Source organism: Sapajus apella, unplaced genomic scaffold (assembly GCF_009761245.1).
Source record: "Sapajus apella isolate SASKATOON/1434 unplaced genomic scaffold, GSC_monkey_1.0 scaffold15, whole genome shotgun sequence".
NCBI lineage: Eukaryota > Metazoa > Chordata > Mammalia > Primates > Cebidae > Sapajus > Sapajus apella.
Window position 1 is genome coordinate 30,940,279 of NW_022436955.1, and position 23,330 is coordinate 30,963,608.

The 23,330-nt window shown below is 54.8% G+C and overlaps 1 protein-coding gene across 1 annotated transcript in view; it reads left to right on the forward strand.

Moving 5' to 3' along the window:
• JPH3 (junctophilin 3) overlaps nt 1–23,330 on the forward strand; it is a 109,343-nt gene that overhangs the window by 37,627 nt on the left and 48,386 nt on the right. The window contains exon 2 of the mRNA XM_032284630.1: nt 3,940–4,717. Coding sequence (XP_032140521.1) covers nt 3,940–4,717 — 778 coding nt within the window. The remainder of the gene's footprint in view (nt 1–3,939; nt 4,718–23,330) is intronic.

Here is a 23,330-nt window from a genome sequence, read left to right on the forward strand (position 1 = left end):
TTTGGGTGTGGAGCAAGCCACAAGGTTTCCCTGCAGTGTGGCCCACACTGGGGTGCTGGGTGGTTTTGAGTCATCTACCCGCTCTGCCTCTTCCCCACACCTGTCGCAGCTGCGCCCAGTGCTGGGACCTTTGGGGAAGAGGCTGAGGCTGACACTCTGGTAGGATGTGCAGCGGTGCTGTGGGGTCCTGGGGTCAGGTTCACACACATCCCTGCTCTCGGGGCCCTTGGCCTCCTGCAGGAGAAGGTGCCACGTCCTAGCAGGTGCGAGGGCAGGAGCCCCATCACGGGAGTCGGAGGTTTCTTCCGGTGTGGATGGCGGTGGATCACTCCCAGGTTAGCTGCCTCCCCAAGCAGTTTTGGGTGTAGAATGACCGACCAGTGTGGGAGTGCCGACGTCCAGACCCCTTGCCTCCAAGTGGGACAAGGCTGAAGCTGGCCTCCTGCCGAGACCACCACCTCCCTCGGCCCTGTCCCTGCTGCCATGTCCTTCCCCTGGCACCCCCACTTCTCCTGCCCCAAATATATCCGGTTCACAGTCTTCCCAGCGCAGGCTCTGCTGCTGGAGAAGTTGCCCTCAGGCTGCTTGCTGATAACTTTTTTTTTTTTTTTGCGATGGAGTTTCTCTCTGTCGCCCAGGCTGGAGTGCAGTGGCATGATCTTGGCTCGCTGCAACCTCTACCTCCCAGGTTCAGGAGATTCCCCTGCTTCAGACTCCCAGTTAGCTGGGACTACAGGCAGGCACCACACACTGGGGTAGTTTTTTGTATTTTAGTAGAGACGGGTTTCACCATGTTGATGGTCTTGATCTCCTGACCTCATGAGCCGCCCATCTCGGCCTCCCAAAGTGCTAGGATTACACGTGTAAGCTGCTGCGCCTGGCCTGCCCATCACTTTTTAAACAGAGGCTTTAGCACATGGCAGGTGCCACCATCTCTTGGAGTGAGGTGGCCTCAGGGCCTCTGGTCAGGGCTACAGCCTGATCCGTGGTCTTTGCATGCCTGTCCTCTGCCCCAACTGGGCCATGTGCCACATGGGGCGTGAGGGGCCTGTGTTGCGACTCCCCCTGGGGGCTGGTGATGTGGTCGAGCTGGAAGGTGTGTTCTGGAACATCTAAGACCCTGGCCACTGTCCTGAGTCAGGCCACAGAGTTCTCCCGCCGGTCCAAATGCCATGGGTGCCGGGCCGGGCGCTGTGGGCCCGAGGACTGGGGTGCTTGGGGGTGCTGTGGAGGAGGAGTGGGGCTGGAATGGAGCCCGTGGGATTTTACTGGAGGGGTGGGAGTTTGAGAGGAGAGTGTATACAGAGCCTTGGGTAGAAAAGGCTGGGATGGTCAGGACCCCTTGGGGGTGGTGGGTGAAGGTGTCAGGGTGTGGGGATACCCCTGGGATGGACCGGTCACTTGGGGCTACGCAACTTTGGATTCCACACTTAGTTTGGATCCTGCCCTCTGGTGTGGAGGGTGTGAGTGGAGGGGGCCTGGCTGAGGAAGGGGGAGGGGCAGCACGGAGGGGACGGCTGCTTTGCTCCGAGAGATGGCGGCGACGGCCACCTGCTGCAGCCTCTGTTGAAAAAGCAACCGACAGAACAGGAGCAGCTGCCGCCAGCTCCCATCCATTTTGTCCTCTGAAAAGAGAGATTGGGGTGGCCAGGTCTTCATTTTCACTAGACGAGAGATGTGAACTTTGATATGAAATCTTTTGGTTTTGAGATGTTTCCCAGGTATTGCAATTTTTTTTTTTTTTTTTTTTTTTAAAGACAGGGTTTCACCATGTTGGTCAGGCTGGTCTTGAACTCCCGACCTCAGGTGATCCGCCCGCCTTGGCCTCCAGAGTGCTTGGATTACAGGCGTGAGCCACCACACCCAGCCTTGTAATTCCCATTTTTTATGAAAATGCCAGTGTGACAAATTAAACCTAAATATCCGTAAGTCTCAGCCTCTGGGCCTCTGGTCTGCAGCCTGTGCTACTGTGTGTTGGAAGCGTGGTGGGATGGACCCTGTGTGCTCCCCACAAAAGTCCTTACCAGGGTGGCACGTCCACTCTGTCATTGCCTGACTGCAACAAGAAGCTGGAATGACTAATGAGACTTGAGGTTTGCCACGGCGGGCCCCATGCTGAGGCTGGGGTGGTCCTCACGGTGACCTGTGGCATGAGGCGTCTTGGTTCCATTCCACAGATGAGGAAAATGAGGGCCAGCAGGGCCCAGACACTTGCCTGAAGTCACAGCTCACAGAGCAAGACAGGGGCCCAGGTCTGCGGACCAGGTTTCTTTTTTATTTTGTTGTGGTAAGAGAAATACAAAATGTGCCATGTTAGCCACTTTTAAGTATACAGTTCCGTGGCATTACTTACTTTCACGGTGTTAGGTAGCTGTTGTCACTATTTACCTCCAAGAGTTTCCCACCATCCCACTGTCCCTATTCAGCACGGACTCCACACACCCCACTCCAGCCCTTGCACCCACTGTGCTACTTTCTGCATCTCTGAGTGTGACTAAGGACCCTGTGTACCTGGAAGCTTCCAATATGTGGCCTCTTTTGTGCCTGGCTCAGTTCACTCCGCATAATATCTTCAGGTTCATCTGCGTTGCAGCCTGTGTGAGAATGTCCTACCTTGTCAAGACTGACTGGTGTTCTGTTGTATGGACGGATCGCATGGAGTCTGTGCATTTACCTGGTGGTGGACTTGGGGGTTGCTGTTGCCTTTCCAGCCCTGGGAACAGTGCTGCTGAGAACCCAGGTACACAGGCAGCTGCTCTGGTCCCTGCCCTCCCTTGTTTTGGGGATATCAGGTCTGCTGATTTTATGCCTGAAGGTCATGGGCCACTGCCCCTTGCCTCTGCCCTTGACTCTCTTTCCTGGTGTGCCCACTGTGTGGTCTTCCACACTCTTCTTGGATAACTCCAGCAATGGGGAGCTCACTGCCTCCTAGAGCAGCCCACACCTGTGTCCCTGCAGCTGCCACTTAGCCCCCTGACCCAGGATGCATCTCCTTGTCCCCACCGCAGAACTTCCGTGTTCACTCTGGGTTCTGTGGTTCCCACTCTGCACCACAGAATCTGATGTCTCCCTTCTCCCTCCCTGGTTTCCAAGAGAGAACAAAATCTAACCATGAGAAGCAGGATGGAGGTGTCTTCAAAAATAGCCACTGGTGATAGAAGTTGTAAGAATGTTGGCCAGGTGTGGTGGCTCATGCCTGTAATCCCAGCACTTTGGGAGGCTGAGGTGGGTGGAGCACCTGAGGTTGGGAGTTCAAAACCTTCCTGACCAAAATGGAGAAACCCCGTGTCTACTGAACGTACAAAAAAATAGCCAAGAGTGGTGGTGCATGCCCGTAATCCCAGCGAGTCGGGAGACCGAAGCAGGAGAATCTCTTGAGCTCGGGAGGTGGAGGTTGCAGTGAGCCAAGATTGTGTCATTGCACTCTAGCCTGGGCAACAAGAGTAAAACTCCATCTCACAAAAAAAAGAAGTTGTAAGAATGCACTGTGGTGTGTCTGCCTCCACATACCCCGCAGCAGGTTTCATCAAGATAGGAAGCACGCTGGTGGTAGTGTGGCTTGTGCCTGTAATCCCAGCACTTTGGGAGGCTGAGGTGGGAGGATCTCTTGAGCCCAAGAGTTAGAAACCAGCCTGGGAAACATGAGACCCCATCTCTACAAATAATTTAAAAATTAGCAGAGCATGGTGGAACGCACATGTAGTCCCAGCTGCTCAGGAGGCTGAGGCAGGGGGACCACTTGAGCCCAGGGGTTCCTGGCTGTAGTGAGCTGTGACGGCATCACTGCACTCCAGCCTGGGCAACACAGCAAGAACCTGTCTCAAAAAACAATTTGTAGGAAGCTCAGGCAGGCCTGTGGCGGCTTCCGCCCTGTCCGTGGCCAGACCGTGCCCCCTCCTGTGTCACTAGGCACTCACCCTTTTCTCGTTGTCTCCCCAGGGACCTACCAGGGCCAGTGGGTCGGTGGCATGCGCCAGGGCTATGGCGTGCGGCAGAGTGTCCCGTATGGCATGGCCGCGGTCATCCGCTCGCCCCTGAGGACGTCCATCAACTCCCTGCGCAGCGAGCACACCAACGGCACAGCGCTGCATCCCGACGCCTCTCCGGCAGTGGCCGGCAGCCCGGCCGTGTCCCGCGGGGGCTTCGTGCTCGTGGCCCACAGTGACTCCGAGATCCTCAAGAGCAAGAAGAAGGGGCTGTTTCGGCGCTCGCTGCTGAGCGGCCTGAAGCTGCGCAAGTCGGAGTCCAAGAGCAGCCTGGCCAGCCAGCGCAGCAAGCAGAGCTCCTTCCGCAGCGAGGCGGGCATGAGCACCGTCAGCTCCACGGCCAGCGACATCCACTCCACCATCAGCCTGGGCGAGGCCGAGGCCGAGCTGGCGGTCATCGAGGACGACATCGACGCCACCACCACCGAGACCTACGTGGGCGAGTGGAAGAACGACAAGCGCTCTGGGTTCGGCGTGAGCCAGCGCTCGGACGGGCTCAAGTACGAGGGCGAGTGGGCCAGCAACCGGCGCCACGGCTACGGCTGCATGACCTTCCCGGACGGCACCAAGGAGGAGGGCAAGTACAAGCAGAACATCCTCGTCAGCGGCAAGCGCAAGAACCTCATCCCCCTTCGGGCCAGCAAGATCCGCGAGAAGGTGGACCGCGCCGTCGAGGCCGCCGAGCGGGCCGCCACCATCGCCAAGCAGAAGGCTGAGATCGCGGCTTCCAGGTAGGCGGGCGAGGGGGCGGAAGGTGTCTGTGAGCCTGGTCTGTTCAGTCCAGCTGTTCCTCGAGGCCTTGGACTGGGTTCGGTTTGAGGCCTGCACTGCTGTTTTTCTCAAACTATGTCCCATGGAACCCTAGGGTTCCCTCGAGGTTCTCAGAGGGGACTGTGGGCAGGATTGGTGCAGAGAAATGGTTGGTTTGTGGGGGCTCGGAGAGCTGCAGCCTCCCTTGAAACCGAGTACTGTCTCTGTTCTATGTACTGATGTTTAAAATGTTGGTGGGTAAAGAAGGTGGCCTTTTCGGTTGGTATAACGCATCAGACCACTGCTGTGCTGGCCAGGAGGGGTGATGCCACCAGGTGGGGGTGGCAGGGCCAGCACCGCAGGCATGTGGGAGGTAAAGCTACAGAGGCCTGCTGTCTGGGTTCTTTCTGGTCCCTGAGAGATGGCTGCAGCTGGGAGGCCAGTTGCAGGTGCGTGGCGAGGGGCTCACGCAGGCCTGGTGCTTTGGGGCAGCCGCTGTTCTGAATGGGCGCATGACTTACTGGCTTTGGGGTCTAGCAGGACCTCTGGGCCCTGAGGAATGGGTGCAGAGGTAGCTATGGGTGGGACCCACATAGCTTGTGGGTTCCTTTAGGGGTGGGTACAGGGTGGCCTTCAGGGCTGGAGGAAGGTGCTCGGGGTCTGGTGAGCATGTGACCCTGGGGCTGGTCCCAGCGAGGCTGTGGCCAGCAGGAGCCGCCTGTGTGGGAAGTTTCCCTTCGGAAAGCCAAGGGCCCCACAGGTGTATGTTTGGGTGTTAAAGTAGCTGAGGTTACTTAAGGGCTTTGTCAAGACTTGGGAAGGCGTTTTAGGAAGCCCAGAGCCTTTGCTTCCCACCTGCGTTTGCTTTCCTGGGCCAGAGGTGGGCCCTTGGAGGAGCCCCCAGAGTCTTGGGGCAAGGATCTGGGAGCTTTGAGGGAAGTCCTGGGCTGCCCAGGTAGGAGGCTTCCGTGGGGACATTCCCCTGCATCTTTCTGGATGCTTCTGTGTTCACAGCCCGGGGCAGGCGTGGCATTCTTCCAGGAAAGCTCCCAGCTCGGGTACGGCTCAGCCCTTCCCAATCTGTGGCTAATTAAACTTCAGCCACGTTGGTTCTGATTTTCAGTGACCTTTGATCTATAGTGAAAAACAAAAACGGTGGCTGTGGTTGGTTGGCAGAAGATGCCGCTCGCGACTTCTGTGGCTTTAGAGGGAAATGAGATAGATTTCAAGAAGCCTAAAGAAACGTGGAATTACCACCTGACATTGAGGTCCAAAAGCGCTCGCCCTGGTTTCTGCCCCAGACCGCCCCCCCAGAAGTGTTCAGGCAGGGAAATAAACAGGAGCCCATGTGTGGCTACTCACCTGGTATTTTAAGAACAAATTAGATTCAGTAGGTATTTTTTCCATCATAAACGTAATGCTTGTTCCATGGGAAAATAAATAATCCTGAAAACGGGGAAAGCAGCCTTAGCTCTGAGCTGATGAATCAACTGAGCACTCTCCTGGCTTTTTGGTGAATTTCTTTCCTCCTCGATTTGTTGTCTTTTGTTTTTCAACTCTTTCTGTTTTGTGCATTTTTGACCCTGGTGGACAAGAAGAAGTTTTGGGGGCCGGGGGCAGCAGCATCACAGATTTGAGGACGCTCGTGGCAGGTCCTGTGTGACCTGCAGATTGGTTCATTACTTCATCACTTCATTAGTTCTTGGCAGCTCGAGGACTTGGCAGAAAGTGCCCTGCAGGATCGAGCATATTTTATAGCTGTGGCACCGGGTAGATGTCTGTAGGACTTGGGGGACATGGGACGTCAGACTGTTCTCAGACGAATTACCCTAGATATTAAGAGAAGCATCTTCCCGTTAAGGAGCCAAGGAAGATGGACAGGGCTGGGGCCAGCATAGGTAAGGAGCTGCCTGGAGGCAGGTTGTCAGCCTCTCTTGGCCTTGGCTTCCAATCTCTGAAGGCCTGCGAAGCTTAGGGTGTAACAGCTCCCTTCTTGGGGCATCCAGCCTCCGCCTGGGGTTTTGGGGGGCCCACGGGGTCTGCGTGGGAACGTTGTTGGGGGAGGGGTCTACTTGGAGGAGGGGCCTATGTACAAGTAGACAGCATGCTGGGGTGAAAGCCCGAGAGCTGGGCCAGAAGGGTGAGACCCAAGACCCCTGCAAAGGAGCCAGGGCCAGGGCACGGTGGGTGTACCTTCTAGTGAGTCCCCAGCCTTGGCATGGCCAGTGCCCCTGTATCTCCTGGGGAGGCATTTTACTTCATGGGCAGAAGGACAGACAGATGGGAAGAGGGAGTGAGAGGGAAGGGGCGGGTCTGCAGGCCTGTGCACTGTGAAACTGACAGAGCCCACCGTTCCCAGCCTGCGAGACCCTGCAGCCCATACTGCCTGGCAGGTCGGGCTCGCCGTATGTACTGGCGGAGTCACCGAGCTGACTCCATCCCTTCGCCTGAGCAGGTGCCGTGGGCAGGGAGGTGGCTCCTTCTTCCAACATGACTAGGGTCTTGGAGGCAGCTCCTTTGTGGGAAAGGAACTGGCTCCCCGAGTTCCCACTCATGGCCTTCCCACCGCCGTGCACAGCTTACACATCTGTGCACACCCATGGAGCCGCACTGTGTGGGCACAGGTGCACCCAGGTGAAGGGAGGTGTGGCCCCTCCTTACCCTCGTCTCCTGGGTGATCTCTAGGTGACGGGCCACTCCTTACCCTCATTTCCTGGGTGGTCTCTAGGTCACTGGCATTTAAAGTGTCCAAGAGACGAGGCCTCAGGCCTCAAATGGGCTCTTGGAACTGGCTTCTCACTGTAACCTCTGAGACCCGCAGACCCATGTCCTGCCTGGGTTGTCATGGCCGAGTGCCCCAGACTCATCACCTCCACTCGGTGCTGGGTTCCCCACTGGAAGGGGCGGGGCTCCCTGCTCGCTGTGGTGGCTCAGTGTGGGCTGGGCCTGTGGGGCCTCAGGTTGCACTTGGTGCCCTTGTCCCCCAGCGCTGCTGTGCGCCAGGCGGGGGAGGCAGGTGTGTTTGTAACGGGTTTGACTCTTGGAGGCGGGAGGCGACACAGTGTTTCCGGCCATCAGAGGTTGGAGGATGAGTCTCCATTCCCGGCTGCAGGGCCTGGAGCTGTGTTTTCTCAATGGGATTAGAATTGGGAAGAAAAGAAAACAGGGAGGGGACAGAGTCCGCGGCTCTAAAGAGCGAAGCTGATGAATGGCTGGCTCGGGTGCCCACAGCCCCGGGGCCGACCCTCCACTGGAGCGTGAGCGTGGCTGCACCACGTGGGCTGAGGAGTGACTGGCCCCGGGCGGGCTCCTGCTGCTGTCACAGCCAAGGACTCCAGGGAGCTACAGGGCGGCTGACGCTGTCCTCGCCCGCCCCGGCCGGCAGGGCTTGTCAGGCTGTGTGAAGTGAGAAACAGTTTGCTGTGTCTACCACAGAGGGCCGGGCCCTTCCCCTGAGAGCAGCTCTGCAGGGAAGGCAGGAAGATGGGACAGTGTTTTCCTGGAAAACGGGGCAGCAGGCGTGGAGCTCGGAATCTGAGAGGTGGTGCTGTCGTTCCCACCTGGCAGAGGGGCAGGCTGAGGTCCCGTGCTGCTGAGGGGACTGGCCCCGAGGCTGGGAGCCCGGCCTCAGCCCCAGGCCCTGGAGTCACTGTGGGTTCTGAGGCCCACGATGCCCTCCCTGGCCATGCGACATCATTGTCTGGGATGCGCCCGGGGTTTGGAGCCTTCGAGGCTCTGCAGGTATAAAGATGGTGGTCAGGCCCCACGCCTCAGACTGTCGCATCATGTCTAGGTGGGGCCTCAGGACCTGCATTCTGACCTGGGCCGCTGGATTCAGATGCTGCTGGCCCGAGAGCCCCTGGCTCTCTTCCATCTGATGTGGGTGCTGCGCCTGGAGGCCTCGGCCCCACGGGCAGCTGAGGCATCACACACAACCACAGTACAGGTGGGAGGCAGAGTCCAGCCCAGCGAGGGTGTGCGGTGGAGATGAGGGAGGGGTGGAGCAGGTGGTTCCAGGGGATTATGTCGGGGTGAGACCCTCTGCTGCAGAGGGAGGCAGGCAGGAGCTGGTGACCCCTTGGAGCTGAGGTCAGGTGAGAAGGGGCTGCAGTCTCCCCATGCCATTCTCTTGTGGGGTCCTCCTCACCCCAGTGGGAACTCTTACTAGTGAAATTCTGCCGTGTCACCTAGCAATGGACCACAGGGCATTGGCCCTCCTGCCTTCAAACACTTAGGGCATTTGTATGGCACATCTGCCAGGAGGGCACACACAGGGCACCTTTGCACGGCATTGCCTGTCCCTACCCTCTCACTGTACCTGGGCAGACATAATGAATCCATCACAGTCCTCGAAGCCTGGGTTACTCTGGAAGATGAAACTCAATGCTGTTGGTGATCTGCTGCTCACTAGTGGCCCTGGGTTGGGAATCGGGATGTAAACATGTCACCCATCCTAGAGAGGAAAGTCCTGAGGTGTGACTTGGCTTCATTTTCTTTTTTTTCTTTTTTTTTTTTTTGAGATGAAGTTTTGCTCTCGGCTCACTGCAACCTCCGCCTCCTGGGTTCAAGCAATTCTCCTGCCTCAGCCTCCCGAGTAGCTGCAACTACAGGCATGTGCTACCGCACCCGGGTAATTTTTGTTTTTGGTAGAGATGGAGTTTCACCATGTTAGCCAGACTGGTCTTGTACTTCAGACCTTGTGATCCGCCTGCCTCAGCCTCCCAAAGTGCTGGCGTTCCAGGCGTGAGCCACTGCACCATTGTTGTTTTTGTTTGTGTATTTTTTTTAGTAGAGATGGGGTTTCTCCATGTTGGTCAGGCTGGTCTGAAACTCCCAGCCTCAGGTGATCTGCCCAACTCGGCCTCCCAAAGTGCTGGGATTACAGGTGTGAGCCATTGCTTCATTTTCAACAGCCAATACCCTCTGCCCCACAGTTCTAGTAGAAGCCGAGCTTGGGGCGATGGGGCAGATTGTAGCCTGTTTCTCCTTCCCATCCCCCTCCCCACCGTGTGGCCCTTGGGACCTGCTCAGAACCCCAGGGCAGTGGTTCATGGCCCAGGAGGCATCTCAGAGTGTGACCCATTGGCTGCCTCTGCGGCAGGAGAGGGAGAGAGGGGGCAGCCCATGTGAAAGCCATGCCCCCTGCAATCCCGCAAAGCCTGCAAGAGCTCAGCCCGGGTTTGATCGTTTGCCATGGTTTCTGCTGGGACCCCCTCTCTGCCGGCATCTCATGTAAACGTTGCTGTGAAGAGATGCCAAGGGGTTTTGCAAAGCAGAAGCCCAAGGTGAGAGGAGGAGGAAGGATTATTCTGAGGGCCAGGCACACCTCGTTTCCGTGGGCTTCCCTTCACTGTGCTTTGCAGATGCCGCGTTTTTACAGAGTGGAAGTTTGTGGCACCGCACGTGGAACAAGCCCAGTGGCGCCATTTTCACAACAGCCCATGCTCACTTCGTGTGTCTGTGTCCCATTTTGCTGATTCTCACGACATTTCCAGCTTTTTCACGGTTGTGTCTGTTCATGGTGGTCTGTGATCAGTGGTCTTTGAGGTTACTACTGTGGTTATTTGGGGATGCCACACATTGCACCCATATGAGACAGTGAACTTAAATAATCTGTGTTCCAACGAAGCCTTCAACCAGCCGCCCCTCCATCCCTCTCTCTCCTCCCGTCTCCCTGTCCCCTGAGACATGACAGTATTCAAAGTAGGCCAATTAATGATGCTACAGCGGTTTCTAAGTGTTCATGTGAAAGAACAGTCTCACATCTCTCAGTTTAAACCGAAAGCTGGAACAATTAAGCATAGAGAGGGGGGTGTGTTCAAAGCCGGACCAGGCTGAAAGCTCCACCTCATGCGCCAGGCAGCCTCGTTTTGAATGTAAAGGAAAAGTTAACAAAGAAAACTAAAAGTGCTACTCCAGTGAATACATGAATGATAAGAAAGTGAAACAGTCTTATTGCTGATACGGAGAAAGTTTGACGGTCTGAATAGAAGAAGAAACTAACCACAACATTCCCTTAAGCCAAAGCCTGATTCCGAGCAAGGCTCTGACTCTCTTTAATGCTGTGCAGGCTGAGAGAGGGGAGGAAGCTGCAGAAGAAAAGGTGGAAGCTAGCCCAGGTTGATTCGTGAGGTTGAAGGAATGAAGAGCATAAAAGTACAAGGCGAGGCAGCAAGGGCTGATGGAGAAGCTGCAGCAAGTCACCCAGAAGATCTGGCTGAGATTTTTGATGACGGTGGTGACACCAAACAGATTTTCACTATCAGTGGAATAGCTTTCTACTGGAAGAAGGTGCCATCTAGGACTTTCATAGCCAGAAAGAAGCTAATGCCTGGCTTTGAAGGACAGGCCAGCTCTCTCGTTAGGGGCTACCACAGCTGGAGACTTCGACCTGAAGCCTGTGTTCATTGACTGTCCCAAAATTCCAAGGGCGCGCAAGAATTGTGTAAAATCTTTTCTGTCTGTGCTTTCGAAATGGAACAACAAAGGCTGGTTGGCCACACGTCTGCTTACAGCACGGTTTCTGGAATAGATTTAAGCCCAATGTTGTGACCTACAGCTAAGAAAAATATTCCTTTTAAAATATGATTGCTCACGGAAGAGCTGCCATGGAAATGTCCCAGGAGATGCATGTTGTTTCCATGCCTGCTAACATAACATCCAGTCTTCAGCTCTGGATCCAGGACTGATTCTGACTTTCAGGTTTTGTTATTTAAGAAATACATTTCGTAAGGGTATAGCTACCATAGATAGTGACTTCTCTGATGAATCTGGGCAGAGTCCATTGAAACCCCTTCTGGAAAGGATTCACCATTTGAGATCCCGTTAAGAGCATTTGTGATTCAAGGGTGAAAGTCACAATAGCCACATTAACAAGAGTTTAGAAGTTGGTTCCAATCCTCATGGATGACTTTAGGGGCTCAAGACTTCAGGCCTGGTGCAGTGGCTCACCCCTGTCACCCCAGCAGTTTGGGAGGCCGAGGTAGGCAGATCATGAGGTCGGGAGATCAAGACCATCCTGGCCAACATGGTGAAACCCCATCTCTACTAAAATAGAAAAAAATAGCTGGGCGTGGTGCCGGGCGCCTGTAGTCCCAACTACTCGGGAGGCTGAGGCAGGAGAATTGCTTGAACCCGGGAGGTGGAGGTTGCAGTGAGCTGAGAATGCACCACTGCACTCCAGCCTGGTGACAGAGGGAGGCTCTGTCTCAAAAAAAAACTAAGGAAAACAAAAGACTTCAGTGGAGGAAGGAACTGCAGACATGGTGGAAATAGCAAAATAACCGGAATTAGAAGCAGAACCTGAAGATGGGACTGCACTGCTGCAGGCACACCATCACACTCTGAAGACCAGGGAGTTGCCGCTCAGGGGTGAATGCTGGCGAAGACGCTGTAGACAGCGTTGAAATGACAACAAAGGTTTAGTATATTCCTTCAGCTTAGTCAATAAAGCAGCAACATGGTTTGGAGATTTACTCCACTTTTGAATGAAGCTCTACCATGAGTCACACGCTCTCATAAAGCAGCATACGCCACAGAGAAATCTTTGTGAAAGGAAGAGTCAGTGGATGCAGCATTGTTGTCTTATTTTAAGAAGTTGCCACCTCAGCCTTCAGCACTGACCACCCTGGTCATCCAACAGCCATTGACATCAGGCCAAGACCCTCCACCAAAGGCTCAGATGATTGTTAGCGTTTTTCAGCAATAAAGTGTTTTAAAATTAAGACTTGTAATTTTCAAAGATATAATGCCATAGCACACTTAATAGATTACAATATAGTATAAACATGACTTCCTTCTGAGACGGGGTCTTGCTTTGTCGCCCAGGCCAGAGTGCAGTGGCTCCACTGTGACTCACTGCAACCTTGACCTTCCAGGGCTCAAGCGATCCTCCCGCTTCAGCCTTCCAACTAGCGTGTGGGGAGGGTGTGTGCATCTGGGCTAGGATGGCCTGGGCAGGGTCAGCCCCGGTCTATCCCGGAGGGCAGGCAGGTACAGAGCGTATGGAGGTGGCCGCCTGGATGGCGGTGCCGCCTCTTGTGAGTTGAGGTCCTTGGATCTCCGTGGCGGTCAGCAGGACCGTGGTGGCAGGCCTGTGTGCTGGTTGTCAGCTGATGTCCCTGTGATTTTTCCATGTGAGTGCAGCCTTGCCTGGGCATGTAGATCAGAGGTGACAAGTCCTGGCACCTCTACCACTGTTCCTCTTGCCCTGCACCCACTACAGACGCAGCTAATTGGCGGCTGTGTCCAGAGTCTTCTCACCAGGCAGGCTCTTCTGGCAGCTCAGGACTGTCCTGCAGGCATAGTGGGAAGTGAACTGTGAGGGGAGCTGGGCCCCGGTTGCAGAGGAGGGCAGTGTGTGGTCTCCAAGCCGATCAGTGCCTGGACAGGACTAGAACTCTCACCCAGGCCCCTGCTTTCAGCCCTGTTCCACCTCTTGCACTTTTCACACCCAGGCTGGGTTCAGGAATCCCTGTTGATCGTGGCCTTGAAATGTCCTCTGAACAGCATTGCTCTGGGGATGTGTAAAACCCAGGGCGAGGCCTGCTCAGAAAGGGGCTTCCAGATTCCTTTGTGTCTCCAGCCCTTGCCCGTGTGCCTGCCCCAAGCCGAGCCTGGGTCTGAGCTGTGCCTGGAGGCCCCTGTCTTTCCCCGCTCCACTCTCTGCCGTTGCTTCCTGGCTGCAGGGCTGTCCATGAGTTAGGGATCTCCGCTGGCCGTGCCTGGAGCTGAGGGTGGAGGGAGGCACAGCAGCAAGCCCTATAGGTGGGCTTGGGGAGGGTGGGTGATTTACAGAAAAGTTGCCTGGGACACTCTGATGGGCCATCTAGGAAATGCAGCCTTAATGGGGGGGGGTTTTTTTGGGTTTTTTTTTTTTTTTTTTTTTTTTTTGAGGTGGAGTTTCACTCTTGTTGCCCAGGCTGGAGTGCAGTGGTGCAATCTTAACTCACTGCAACCTCCGCCTCCCAGGTTCAAGCAATTCTCCTGCCTCAGCCTCCCTAGTAGCTGAGATTACAGGCATGTACCACGACGCCCGGCTAATTTTGTATTTTTAATAGAGAGAGCGTTTCTCCATATTGGTCAGGCTGGTCTTGAACTGACCTCAGGTGATCTGTCTGCCTCGGCCTCCCAAAGTGCTGGGATTATAGGCATGAACCACCGTGCTTGGCCGATATTTTTGGTGTTTAAAAATTATTTCTCATTGAAATTGTAACACACCCTCATAAAAATATTAAAACATTGAGACCGATGTGTATAAAGCCACTAGGGACCACTGCACGAGATCCGCCCCCTTAGAGGTCATTACAGCGTTTTCAGACTTGCTTCAGCGCATAATAAAATCTGCATATCACTCCTACGTCATTTCCTTTTGTAGAAATAAAATTGGACCATGCGCATTCCTTTGTAGCTTGCTTTCTTTCCCTTTCACTTAGATCGAGGTCATGTTTCCACGTCAGGGTATCCAGGTGTGTGTGTTTCCTGAAGAGCCACGTAGTGTTTTGCGATGTGGCTGTACCGTGTTGCCCTAGCCTTACCCTATTAATTGGACACATCTGATCTTTCAGTCCTGCAAGACAGCAGCAACTGTCGGAGCCCACCCTCCCTCGCTGCTGGCCTGGGGAATTCTGCATCCTGGTCTCCTAGAGCCGGCGTCGCTGGCTAGGTGATGCGTGTGTTCAGAGTTGTGAGTAGATACTTCCTCATTACCCGGTACAAGGCTGTCCTGATTGACCTTGGTTGGGAGGGAGGACTCCCAGAGGAAGTGACAGGGTGACCTTGATCGCTGCATCACTGAGGGGCTTCTTCCTGCCACAGGAGTGCTGACTTCCGTAGATGTCCACATCCTAATCCCGGAACCTGTGGGCATCACCTTCCGTGGTAAGAGATACTTTGCAGATGTGATTGAGTTGAGGCTCCTGAGGTGGGGGATCACCCGGAATTATCCAGATGGGCCACATAGAATCACAGGGGGCCTTGGAACAGGGCCACAGAGTCTGTGCCACTGTGGAAGCAGAGGGATGCTGTAGGGAGGCGGAGGAGGAGCCACGGCACCTGGAGCACAGGCGGCTGCTAAACACGGGAAAGGATGAGAAGTGACTTCTCCAGGCACGCCGCCCCGCTAAGACCTTGATTCCAGCCCCATAAGCCTTCTCTTGGATGTGTGACCTGTAAAGCTCCACATGAATAAGTGCGTGTGGTTTGAAGCCACCGTGTGTGGCTGCTTTCGCAGCTCCTGAGATCCGTACGCTCCACACTCTGGCTGGGGCAGGTCTGTCCCCTCTGGTGCTCCCATTTCTAGAATGGATGTGCCCGTCCCCTCCCTCAAGGCCCCAGTGAACAAAACTCTAAAATGCTCCATCCGTCCCAGGTCCCGTTGTCTGCCGGGAACGTTTCGTGGAATCTAACCCTGGAGCCGCCTCGCAGCTGGAGCCCAGTCCTCATCCGCCTTTCTGAGAAACAGCAGTGGCTTTGCCATTGCTAGCTCTGCGGCCTCTGCAAGAAGCATCAGTTCTCTGGGCTTGCTCTCAGTTCTCTAAAATGGGTTGAGGACAGCGTCTGCCCCGCAGGTCCTTATGAAAAGGGATGCACGAGGTTCTAGCTCGGAGCCCCCGGCTGGGCCACGTGTCTGTCAATGTTGGCATCATTATCAATGTGGGTGTTGTTAAGGTTGTTCTGACCTGACTGACCCTTGGCACAAATCACACAGGGTCTTTACCATCCAGTGCCCCCAGCTCTGGCTCCACTGGCTCCCGTAGGTTCCTGAGTGCGGGACTTTCCACCCCATGGACACCCGCACCCAGAGGATGCCCTGTGTGGCAGCTCCATGCCCTTTGTCCTTCCCTTGCCTCTCCCTAAGGGCCACATTTTAAGTCTGGATTAAGGCTGGGCGCAGTGGCTGATGCCTGTAATCCCAGCACTTCGGGCGGTTGAGGTAGGTGGATCACCTGAGGTCAGAAGTTCGAGGCCAGCCTGGCCAACATGGTGAAACCCCGTCTCTACTACAAATACAAAAAAACTAGCTGGCCATAGTGGCGGGTGCCTGTAATCTCAGCTACTCAGGAGGCAGAGGTTGCAGTGAGCTGAGATCGAACCACTGCCCTCCAGCCTGGGTGACAAGAACAAAACTCATCTCAAAGAAAAAAAAAAAGTCTGAATTAAATCCCGTCCACACAAAACCCCCGAAGCACCCCTGATGTGCCTGGCTCCAGTGTCAGAACGCAAATGTGTGCTGCACGGCCCAGGTGCCCTCTCCTGCCAGGAAACACCTGTGACAATGGGCTCCGAATTGTGTCTCCTTGTGACGGGCGTGTGGGAGCGGGTGGGGAGCAGGGTGTGGGAGGACCCCCCCTCCCCTGACAGCTCTGCAGTTTCCCTGCCCGAGCAAAACACAGTACCCTGGGTACCAGTAAGGCCATACCCGCGTCGGAGATGTTTGTGTTTGGTTTTGTTTCCGTCCAGCCTGGAGCTTGGTGGGTGCTGGTGGGAGGCTGCACTTGTGTTCCTTGCTGTCCTCCCGTCCCAGGTCCACCCACGCCCCTGCCGTGAACTTCGCACTTCCTCCGCCCTGGCCATGGGGTTGGTTTGGTCCGTGGGAAGGCGGAGCGATGCCATGGCCACGTGAGCCCAGGCCCTGAGAGGCCTCATGGTGTCCACTTGCCCCTCTTGTCTTCTGCCAGTGACTTGAAAACAGGCCCTTGGGAGTCTGGGGATCAGAGTCCTTGGGGAAAACTTGGAGGTATGTATGCAGATAACTGATTATTTTGCTTTTTTTTTTTTTTTTTGAGATTAAGTCTCGCTCTGTTGCCCAGGCTGGAGTGTGGTGGTGCAATCTCGGCTCACTGCAACCTCCACCTCCCAGATTCAAGTGATTCTCCTGCCTCAGCCTCCTGAGTAGCTGGGACTACAGGCACGTACCACCACGCCTGGCTAATTTTTGTATTTTTCGTAGAGAAGAGGTTTCACCATGTTGGCCAGGATGGTCTCCATCTCTTGGCCTTGTGATTCACCCCTTTTGGCCCCCCAAAGTGCTGGGAGTACTGGCATGAGCCACTGCGCCCAGCTATAACTGATTATTTTAAGCCCCTCAGTGGGGTCTCTTTGTTGGAGAGAACTGTTACTCAGCATTGCTGTGATAGCCACTGACTGATGCAGGGCCTGGTGGGTGGCTCTTGAAGGCAGATGGGAGAATCCTGTCCACGTGCTGTCTTCATGCCATGAACTCTAGCCACACGGGACCACTGCTCCTCTGGGACATGCCTTGTCTTCCCTGTGTGAGTCTCCTGCTGCTACGAAGCACCACAAAGGGCTCAGAGCAGCAGAAACGTACTCCCTCATAGCCCTGGGGGACAGAGGTCCAAAATCGAGCATCATCAGGGCTGCACTTCCTCCTGAGGCTCTCAGGAGGACCATCCCTGTCCCTTCAAGCTCTAGGCTGCCCCTTGTATTTTTATGTTTGTTTTTTTAATTTAATTTTATTTTTTTTTGAGATGGAGTCTTGCTCTGTCACCCAGGCTGGAGAGCAGTGGTGCAATCTCAGCTCTCTGCAACCTCCGCCTCCTGGGCTCAAGAGATTCTCCTGCCTCAGCCTCCTGAGTAGCTGGGATCACAGGCGTGAGCCACTACACCTGGCTCTCCCCTGGGTTTTGAAGGCCCTCCCGTCCCCTTGTCTCCATCTCACCGTCCTTCCCTCCTTTCTCCTTGCTCCCTCTCTCCCTGTCATGGTTATGCTTTACTTCTTGGGTGGAATTTCGTGTTCCAGCAGGTGATCCATGTGTCTCAGGAAAGGCCATTGTGTCTGTGCTCACATAGTCCTTAAGGTTCCCAATCCTGGAGCTGGGGAGAGACCCGTTTCTCCAGGGCCTCGAAAGGCTTCGATTGGCTCTGCTGAAGCCCCTGGCCCCATCCCCGCCTGTGAGGGATGGCATTTCTGATTGGCCGGGCACGTGCTCACTGTAGATGTGAGGGTAGGGAGTTGTGAGAGGTGCATGCTGACCAGCAGCTCCCCTAGGACATGGGTGGGGAGGGCCTCAGAGGACGCTGTGAAAACACATGTCCCAAGCCCAGGGGGAGCGGTGTGGGGGTTCATTCCTTCCTCACGGTCACAAGGAATGTACCAGCGCCTTGTCAGTTTTCTTTCTTTCCTTCCTTCCCTATCCTTTTCTTTTTTTTCTTTCTTCCCTCTCTGCTTTCTCATCTTTACTTTTTTTGACACAGGGTCTTGCTCTGTTGCCGGACCTCCTGGGCAGCTGGGACTACAGGTGCGCCCACCTGCAGTTGTATTTTGTTATTTCTTAGTATTACTTCTTTGTAGAGACTGGGGTCTGGCTATGCTGTCCAGGCTGGTCTCAAACTCCTGGGCTGAAGCAATCCTCCCGCCTCAGCCTCCCAAAGTGCTGGGATTAAGGTATGAGCTACTGTACCTGGCCCAGTTTTCTTTCTTTTTTTTCTTTTCTTTTGAGTCTTACTCTGCTGCCCAGGCTGGAGTGCAGTGGTGTAACCTTGGCTCACTGCAACCTCCACCTCCTGGATTCAAGCAATTCTCCTGCCTCAGTCTCCTGAGTAACTGGGATTAAAGGCATGTGCCACTATACCTGGCTACTTTTTTGTATTTTTAGTAGGGACAGGGTTTCACCATATGGGTAAGGCTGGTCTCGAACTCCTGACGTCAGGTGATGCACCCACTTTGGCCTCCCAAAGTGCTGGGATTACAGGTGTGAGCCACCACACCTGGCCCAGTTTTCTTTTTATGGAGGTATGCCCACATGCTATAATGTTCGCTCTCTCAAAGTGTATGATGTGGTTTTTTCTGCATCCAACTAATTGTGCAGCCTGTGTCAGTGTCTATTTCTGGAACATCTTCACCTCCCAAAAAGAACTCTGCACTCAAGAACAGCTCATCCTCCTCCGTGTAGCCTCTCCCTCAGCCTCTGGCAACAGCGAATCTCTTTCCTACCCTGTGGGCTTATGCACCCTGGACCTTCTGTGTGAATGGAACCATACAGTGCGTTCTTCTGTGCCTGGCTTCTTTGACTCTATGCTCTGCCTTCAAGGTTCACCGGGTTCCGGGTTGTAGCGTGCGTCGGCATCGGGGCTCCCGTCGCTTCTATGTACGGCTGAGCGATAGCCCCCGTGTGGATAGAGTACATTTCGTTCATCTGCTCGTTAGTTGGTGGACATCGGTGTTGCTCACTTCTTGCGTCTTATGAATAAAGCTGTGATGAACATTGCACCCGCATTTTCGTGTGGCTGTGTGTTTTCATTTCTGTCGGGTATACACCCAGGAGAGGAGTTGCTGGGACCTATGGTGACTCAGATTAACTTCCTGAGGAGCCGCCAGACTGTTTTCTTTGTTTTATTTTTTAAGACAGAATCTCACTTTGTCACCCAGGCTAGAGTGCAGTGGTGTAATCTCAGCTCACTGCAACCTCCGCCTCCCAGCTTCAAGTGATTCTCCTGCCTCAGCCTCCTGAGTAGCTGGGACTACAGGCGCCTGCCACCACATCTGGCTAATTTTTGTATCTTTAGTAGAGACAGGGTTTCACCATGTTGGCTGGGCTGGTCTGGAACTCCTGTCCTCAGGGGATGCACCTGCCTCGGCCTCCCAAAGTGCTGGGGTTACAGGTGTGAGCCACTGCACTGGACCTCATCAGACTGTTTTCAACAGCAGCTGCACAGGGATGTTCCCGCCAGCAGTCTGCCCCCTGCTTACAGCCGTGCTGGGGGGTGTGAGGTGCGTCTTGCTGTTGCTGTGATTGGCAGTCTGTGGAGGCTGATGGCGGGGAGCGCCTTTCCATGTGCCTGTTGGCCGTTATGTATCTGCTCTAGTGAAAGTCTGCTGCTTAGGTTTTCAGTAAATATTTGCATCTCCTTCCGTGTTGAGTGTTTATCTGTTGGCATCTGCCTCTCTGCCTGAGACCTGGAGCTACCTGAGGGCGGGGCCCTGCCTGGTTCTGTGTTCAGGAGAGGTCTGGTCTGTGAGCTTGGGTAGGCACCGAGGGATGGGGCTGTGCAGCTGGCCCCAGGTATTTCCCACCTGGCTGCACACCCTCCTCACCAGGCACTGTCTCAGAAAAGAAGCCCGGTCCCCGGGGGCCAAACCTGAGGGCAGCCGGTGGGAGGCTGGTCCTTGATGAGCCCCGCTTCTAGAGCTCTCCCGTGAGCTCTGACCGCTGTTCTGCCCTATTGCAGGAACCGGTGACCACGCGGCCTGGGCATGACCACATATGTCCACTGGCCGCCTGGTGGCCTTTGACAGGAACATGTGCTAAATCCCTGTTTGGCTTCAGGAAAACACTGTTGTCGCAAACCAGCTCCTCTTTGTTGCAGGTGCCCAGGGGCGTGCCTGGTGAGTTTCCTTAGCCAGGGGCCAGTTTGCCTGGGGTCAGCGGGCAGTGCCTGGGGTTGAGTGTCTTGAGTGAGGCCCTACTTGGTCCCTCCTTGAAGGGCTGGCAGGGACAGACCGGCATCAGCAGTAACCGTGGAGAGGGCAGTGCCAAGGCTGCTGCTGTGGGTTTCCTGAGCCTTCCTGCCACCCGCGCCGGGGCCCTTGGGCTGTATATGCACACAGCCTACTGGGCCCTCCGACCTCCCTGTGTGGCCACCAGGGAAAGCGGCTTCACTTTGCTGAGCCTCAGTCTCCCTGGTTACAAAACAAAGTAATTTTTTTTCTTTTTTGAGACGGTCTTGTTCTAATCTGTCCCTCAGGCTGGAGTGCAGTGGTACGATCAGAGCTCACTGCAGCCTCGACCTCCTGGGCTCAAATGAGCCTCCCACATCAGCCTCCTGAGTAGCTGGGACCACAGGCGTGTACCACCATGCCCAGTTAACGTTTTTATGTTTTGTAGAGATGGGGTCTCACTATATTGACCAGGCTGGTCTCCAACTCCTGGCCTTAAGAATCTTCTGCCTCAGCCTTTCAATGAGCTGGGATTACAGGTGTGAGCCACTGTGCCCAGCCAGTAATGTTCTTAATTTCCCATGTTCCCTAAATAATCGTAACTGTTTGCAAGGGTGATATTCATAGCATGTAACCAGTACAGCCCAGGCACAGGCCCGCGTCCCAGCCCCCCGCGTAGAACCCGTTTGGCTGTCCCATGGTCCCCGATTCTGCTCTGCCTGCCTCGTAGGAGGCTCTAGATTGAATGAGGTTTGACAGAAGGTGCTCACCGTGAGCCTGGCCCTGAGTCCACTCAGGGGTCTCACTTGTCACTCTGTTGTTGCCACCGCACCGTTCCTTTCGGCCATGTGCCCTGCTGGCCTCTGCATAGATGTCCTGAGTGGGACTGCTGAGGGTGGGGCATGGCTGTGTGGCAGTGGAGCGTTGATAGTGGGTCCCTCGGGGCATTGCTGGCAAGCTGCACCCCTTCAGAGTTAACTGATCGGGGTGCATGGCTGTGAACTCCCTACCTGAGCTGCTCAGCCCAGTGGATGCTGTGAGCCAGGCACCCTGCGGGTGTCTCTGCCTGCCTATCTTCTGGAACATTCTCCTTGGTGCAGGTGGCGTGACACCTATTTTACAGCCCAGGGAACAGATTCTTTCGTCATGTTCCTTCCAGCTGAACCCTCAGCTGGAGTCACCCCAAAAGCCACAGGCAAGAGAATTCCCACAAAAGACTGGACACAAATCTTCCTGAGGTGGGGGGGGTGGGTCCATGGCCTTTGTTGGCAGACTCACAGAGGGTGCTGCTACTTCCGAGGAACAGGGAGATGAGCGAGGTTCTGCCTTGGTATGTCTGCAACAATGGGATGGGATTACAGAGTCATGAGGGTGAAGGAACTTGGCTGAGGGCCAGGGCCAGTGTCCAGGCTTGATCTTCCTGTGTTCTGGGGCCACAACCTGAACAAGCGTATCAGTCAGTGCCTGGCTTGTTCAAGGCCCCGGCTTGGGTTCAAGGCTGCAGCAAAAACGTGCAGATGGTGGGTCAGGGGCAGTTAGGGCAGAGGAGGAGGAACGGGGGCCCCTGCGTGCCTTGGGTGTGTGTTCTTCTGTCTCCTGGAGTCTGCCTTCCTCCTCTGCCTTGTGGCTCAGCTCGGGCTGCCGTAACAAAATACCATAGGCTGGGTGGCAGAAATGTGTTTTCTGCCAGTGCTGGAAGCCAGACAGTCTGCTTCTGGAAGAGCAAGGTGCCTGTGGGGCTCTGACAGCGCTTCTGTCCTTGGGCTCCTTCGCACTGTGTTCACAGGGCTTTCCTTGGTGCATGGAGGGGATCTCCTTCTCCCTCTTATTATAAGGCCACCAATCCCATTCAGATTAGGGCTCCACCCATGTTGCCTCATTTAACCTTAATTACCTCATTAAAGGCCCTGTATCCACATACAGGCACCTTTGGAGTGGGGGCTTCACATAGGAACCGGAGGGGGACTCAGTCCATAGTACCTGGTGTGTAGGAGGAGGCCAGGCCAGTACTGAGCACCCTGCCTATGAGTGAGCCTTATTTCTCAAAGAACAGTAAAAAATTAAAAAGGAGACCAGACCTAAAATAACAGCATCTTAAGGTCTGACACGTGCCATGGCCTGAATGAGCCTGAGAACATGATGCTGAGTGAAGGAAGCTGGTCACAAAAGGACAAATGTGGCATGTGAAAAACCTAGAACAGGTAAGTTCACGTGGACAGGAAGTGGACTGGGTTACCAGGGGCTGGACGAGGGAGGAATGGGGAGTGGCTGCTTCATGGGTGCAGGGTTTCTGTTGAGGGTGATGACAGTGTCCTGGAAGTAGACAGAGGTGACGAATCCACACGTTGAATGTACTGAATGCCACTGAACTGTGAACTTTAAAATCATTTAAATGGCAAATTTTGTTACATATATAAAAAAGGACTTTGTACTAAACAGGAGAAGCTCATTTCTCTCAAGTACCAGTCACTCAGTATGGAGACTGTGCTGAGGTCATTGTGCCCAGGCCTGTTCTGTCCCTAACCATTCCATCTCTCAGATGTGACCCAGGCTCACCTCCACGACCGCAAGAAGACAGTGAGCTGGTCCTTTAATGATGCAGCCCAGTAGTTGCTCGGGGACTGTGCTCACGTTCTATTGGCCAAAACTTGGTCATGTGACCTCACTTTGCTGCAAGGGAGGCTGGGAAATGTAGTCCTTAATCTGGGCAGGGGCATCTGCCTGGTTGACAGTGGGGCTTCAGTGCTGTGGGAGAGAAGGGCTGGTGGCTGCCAGGGATGGACAGCTATCTCCACTACACCTGGCCTCACAGTCGTCACACTGCAGGACATAAATGTCCTCTCTGTGGCAAAGTCTTCCCTGGGTGTTGAAGGAACTGGGGACCCACATCCTGGTCTTCGCAAGGTGGTCCCCCTGTTCCAGACAGCACCACGTGGCCCATGATTCAAGTGTGAAGATGCCACCTGTGTGCTAACAGGCCCGATGCCAATCTGGGAGCAGGGCAGGTGCTCAGCAAATGCTGAACAGATGCCTGAGAGCTGGCTACTAAAGTGACCTGCTGAGGTCACAGGCTACCAACCAGTGCATGGCATTCACAGCCCAGCTCGGGAGTCCTGGCGGGTATTCTGTGTTCTCTGCCTTTGAGAAAAGGGTGGGAGAGTTAGGAATTTTCTGATTTTCTCCCTCCCTGCCTCCGT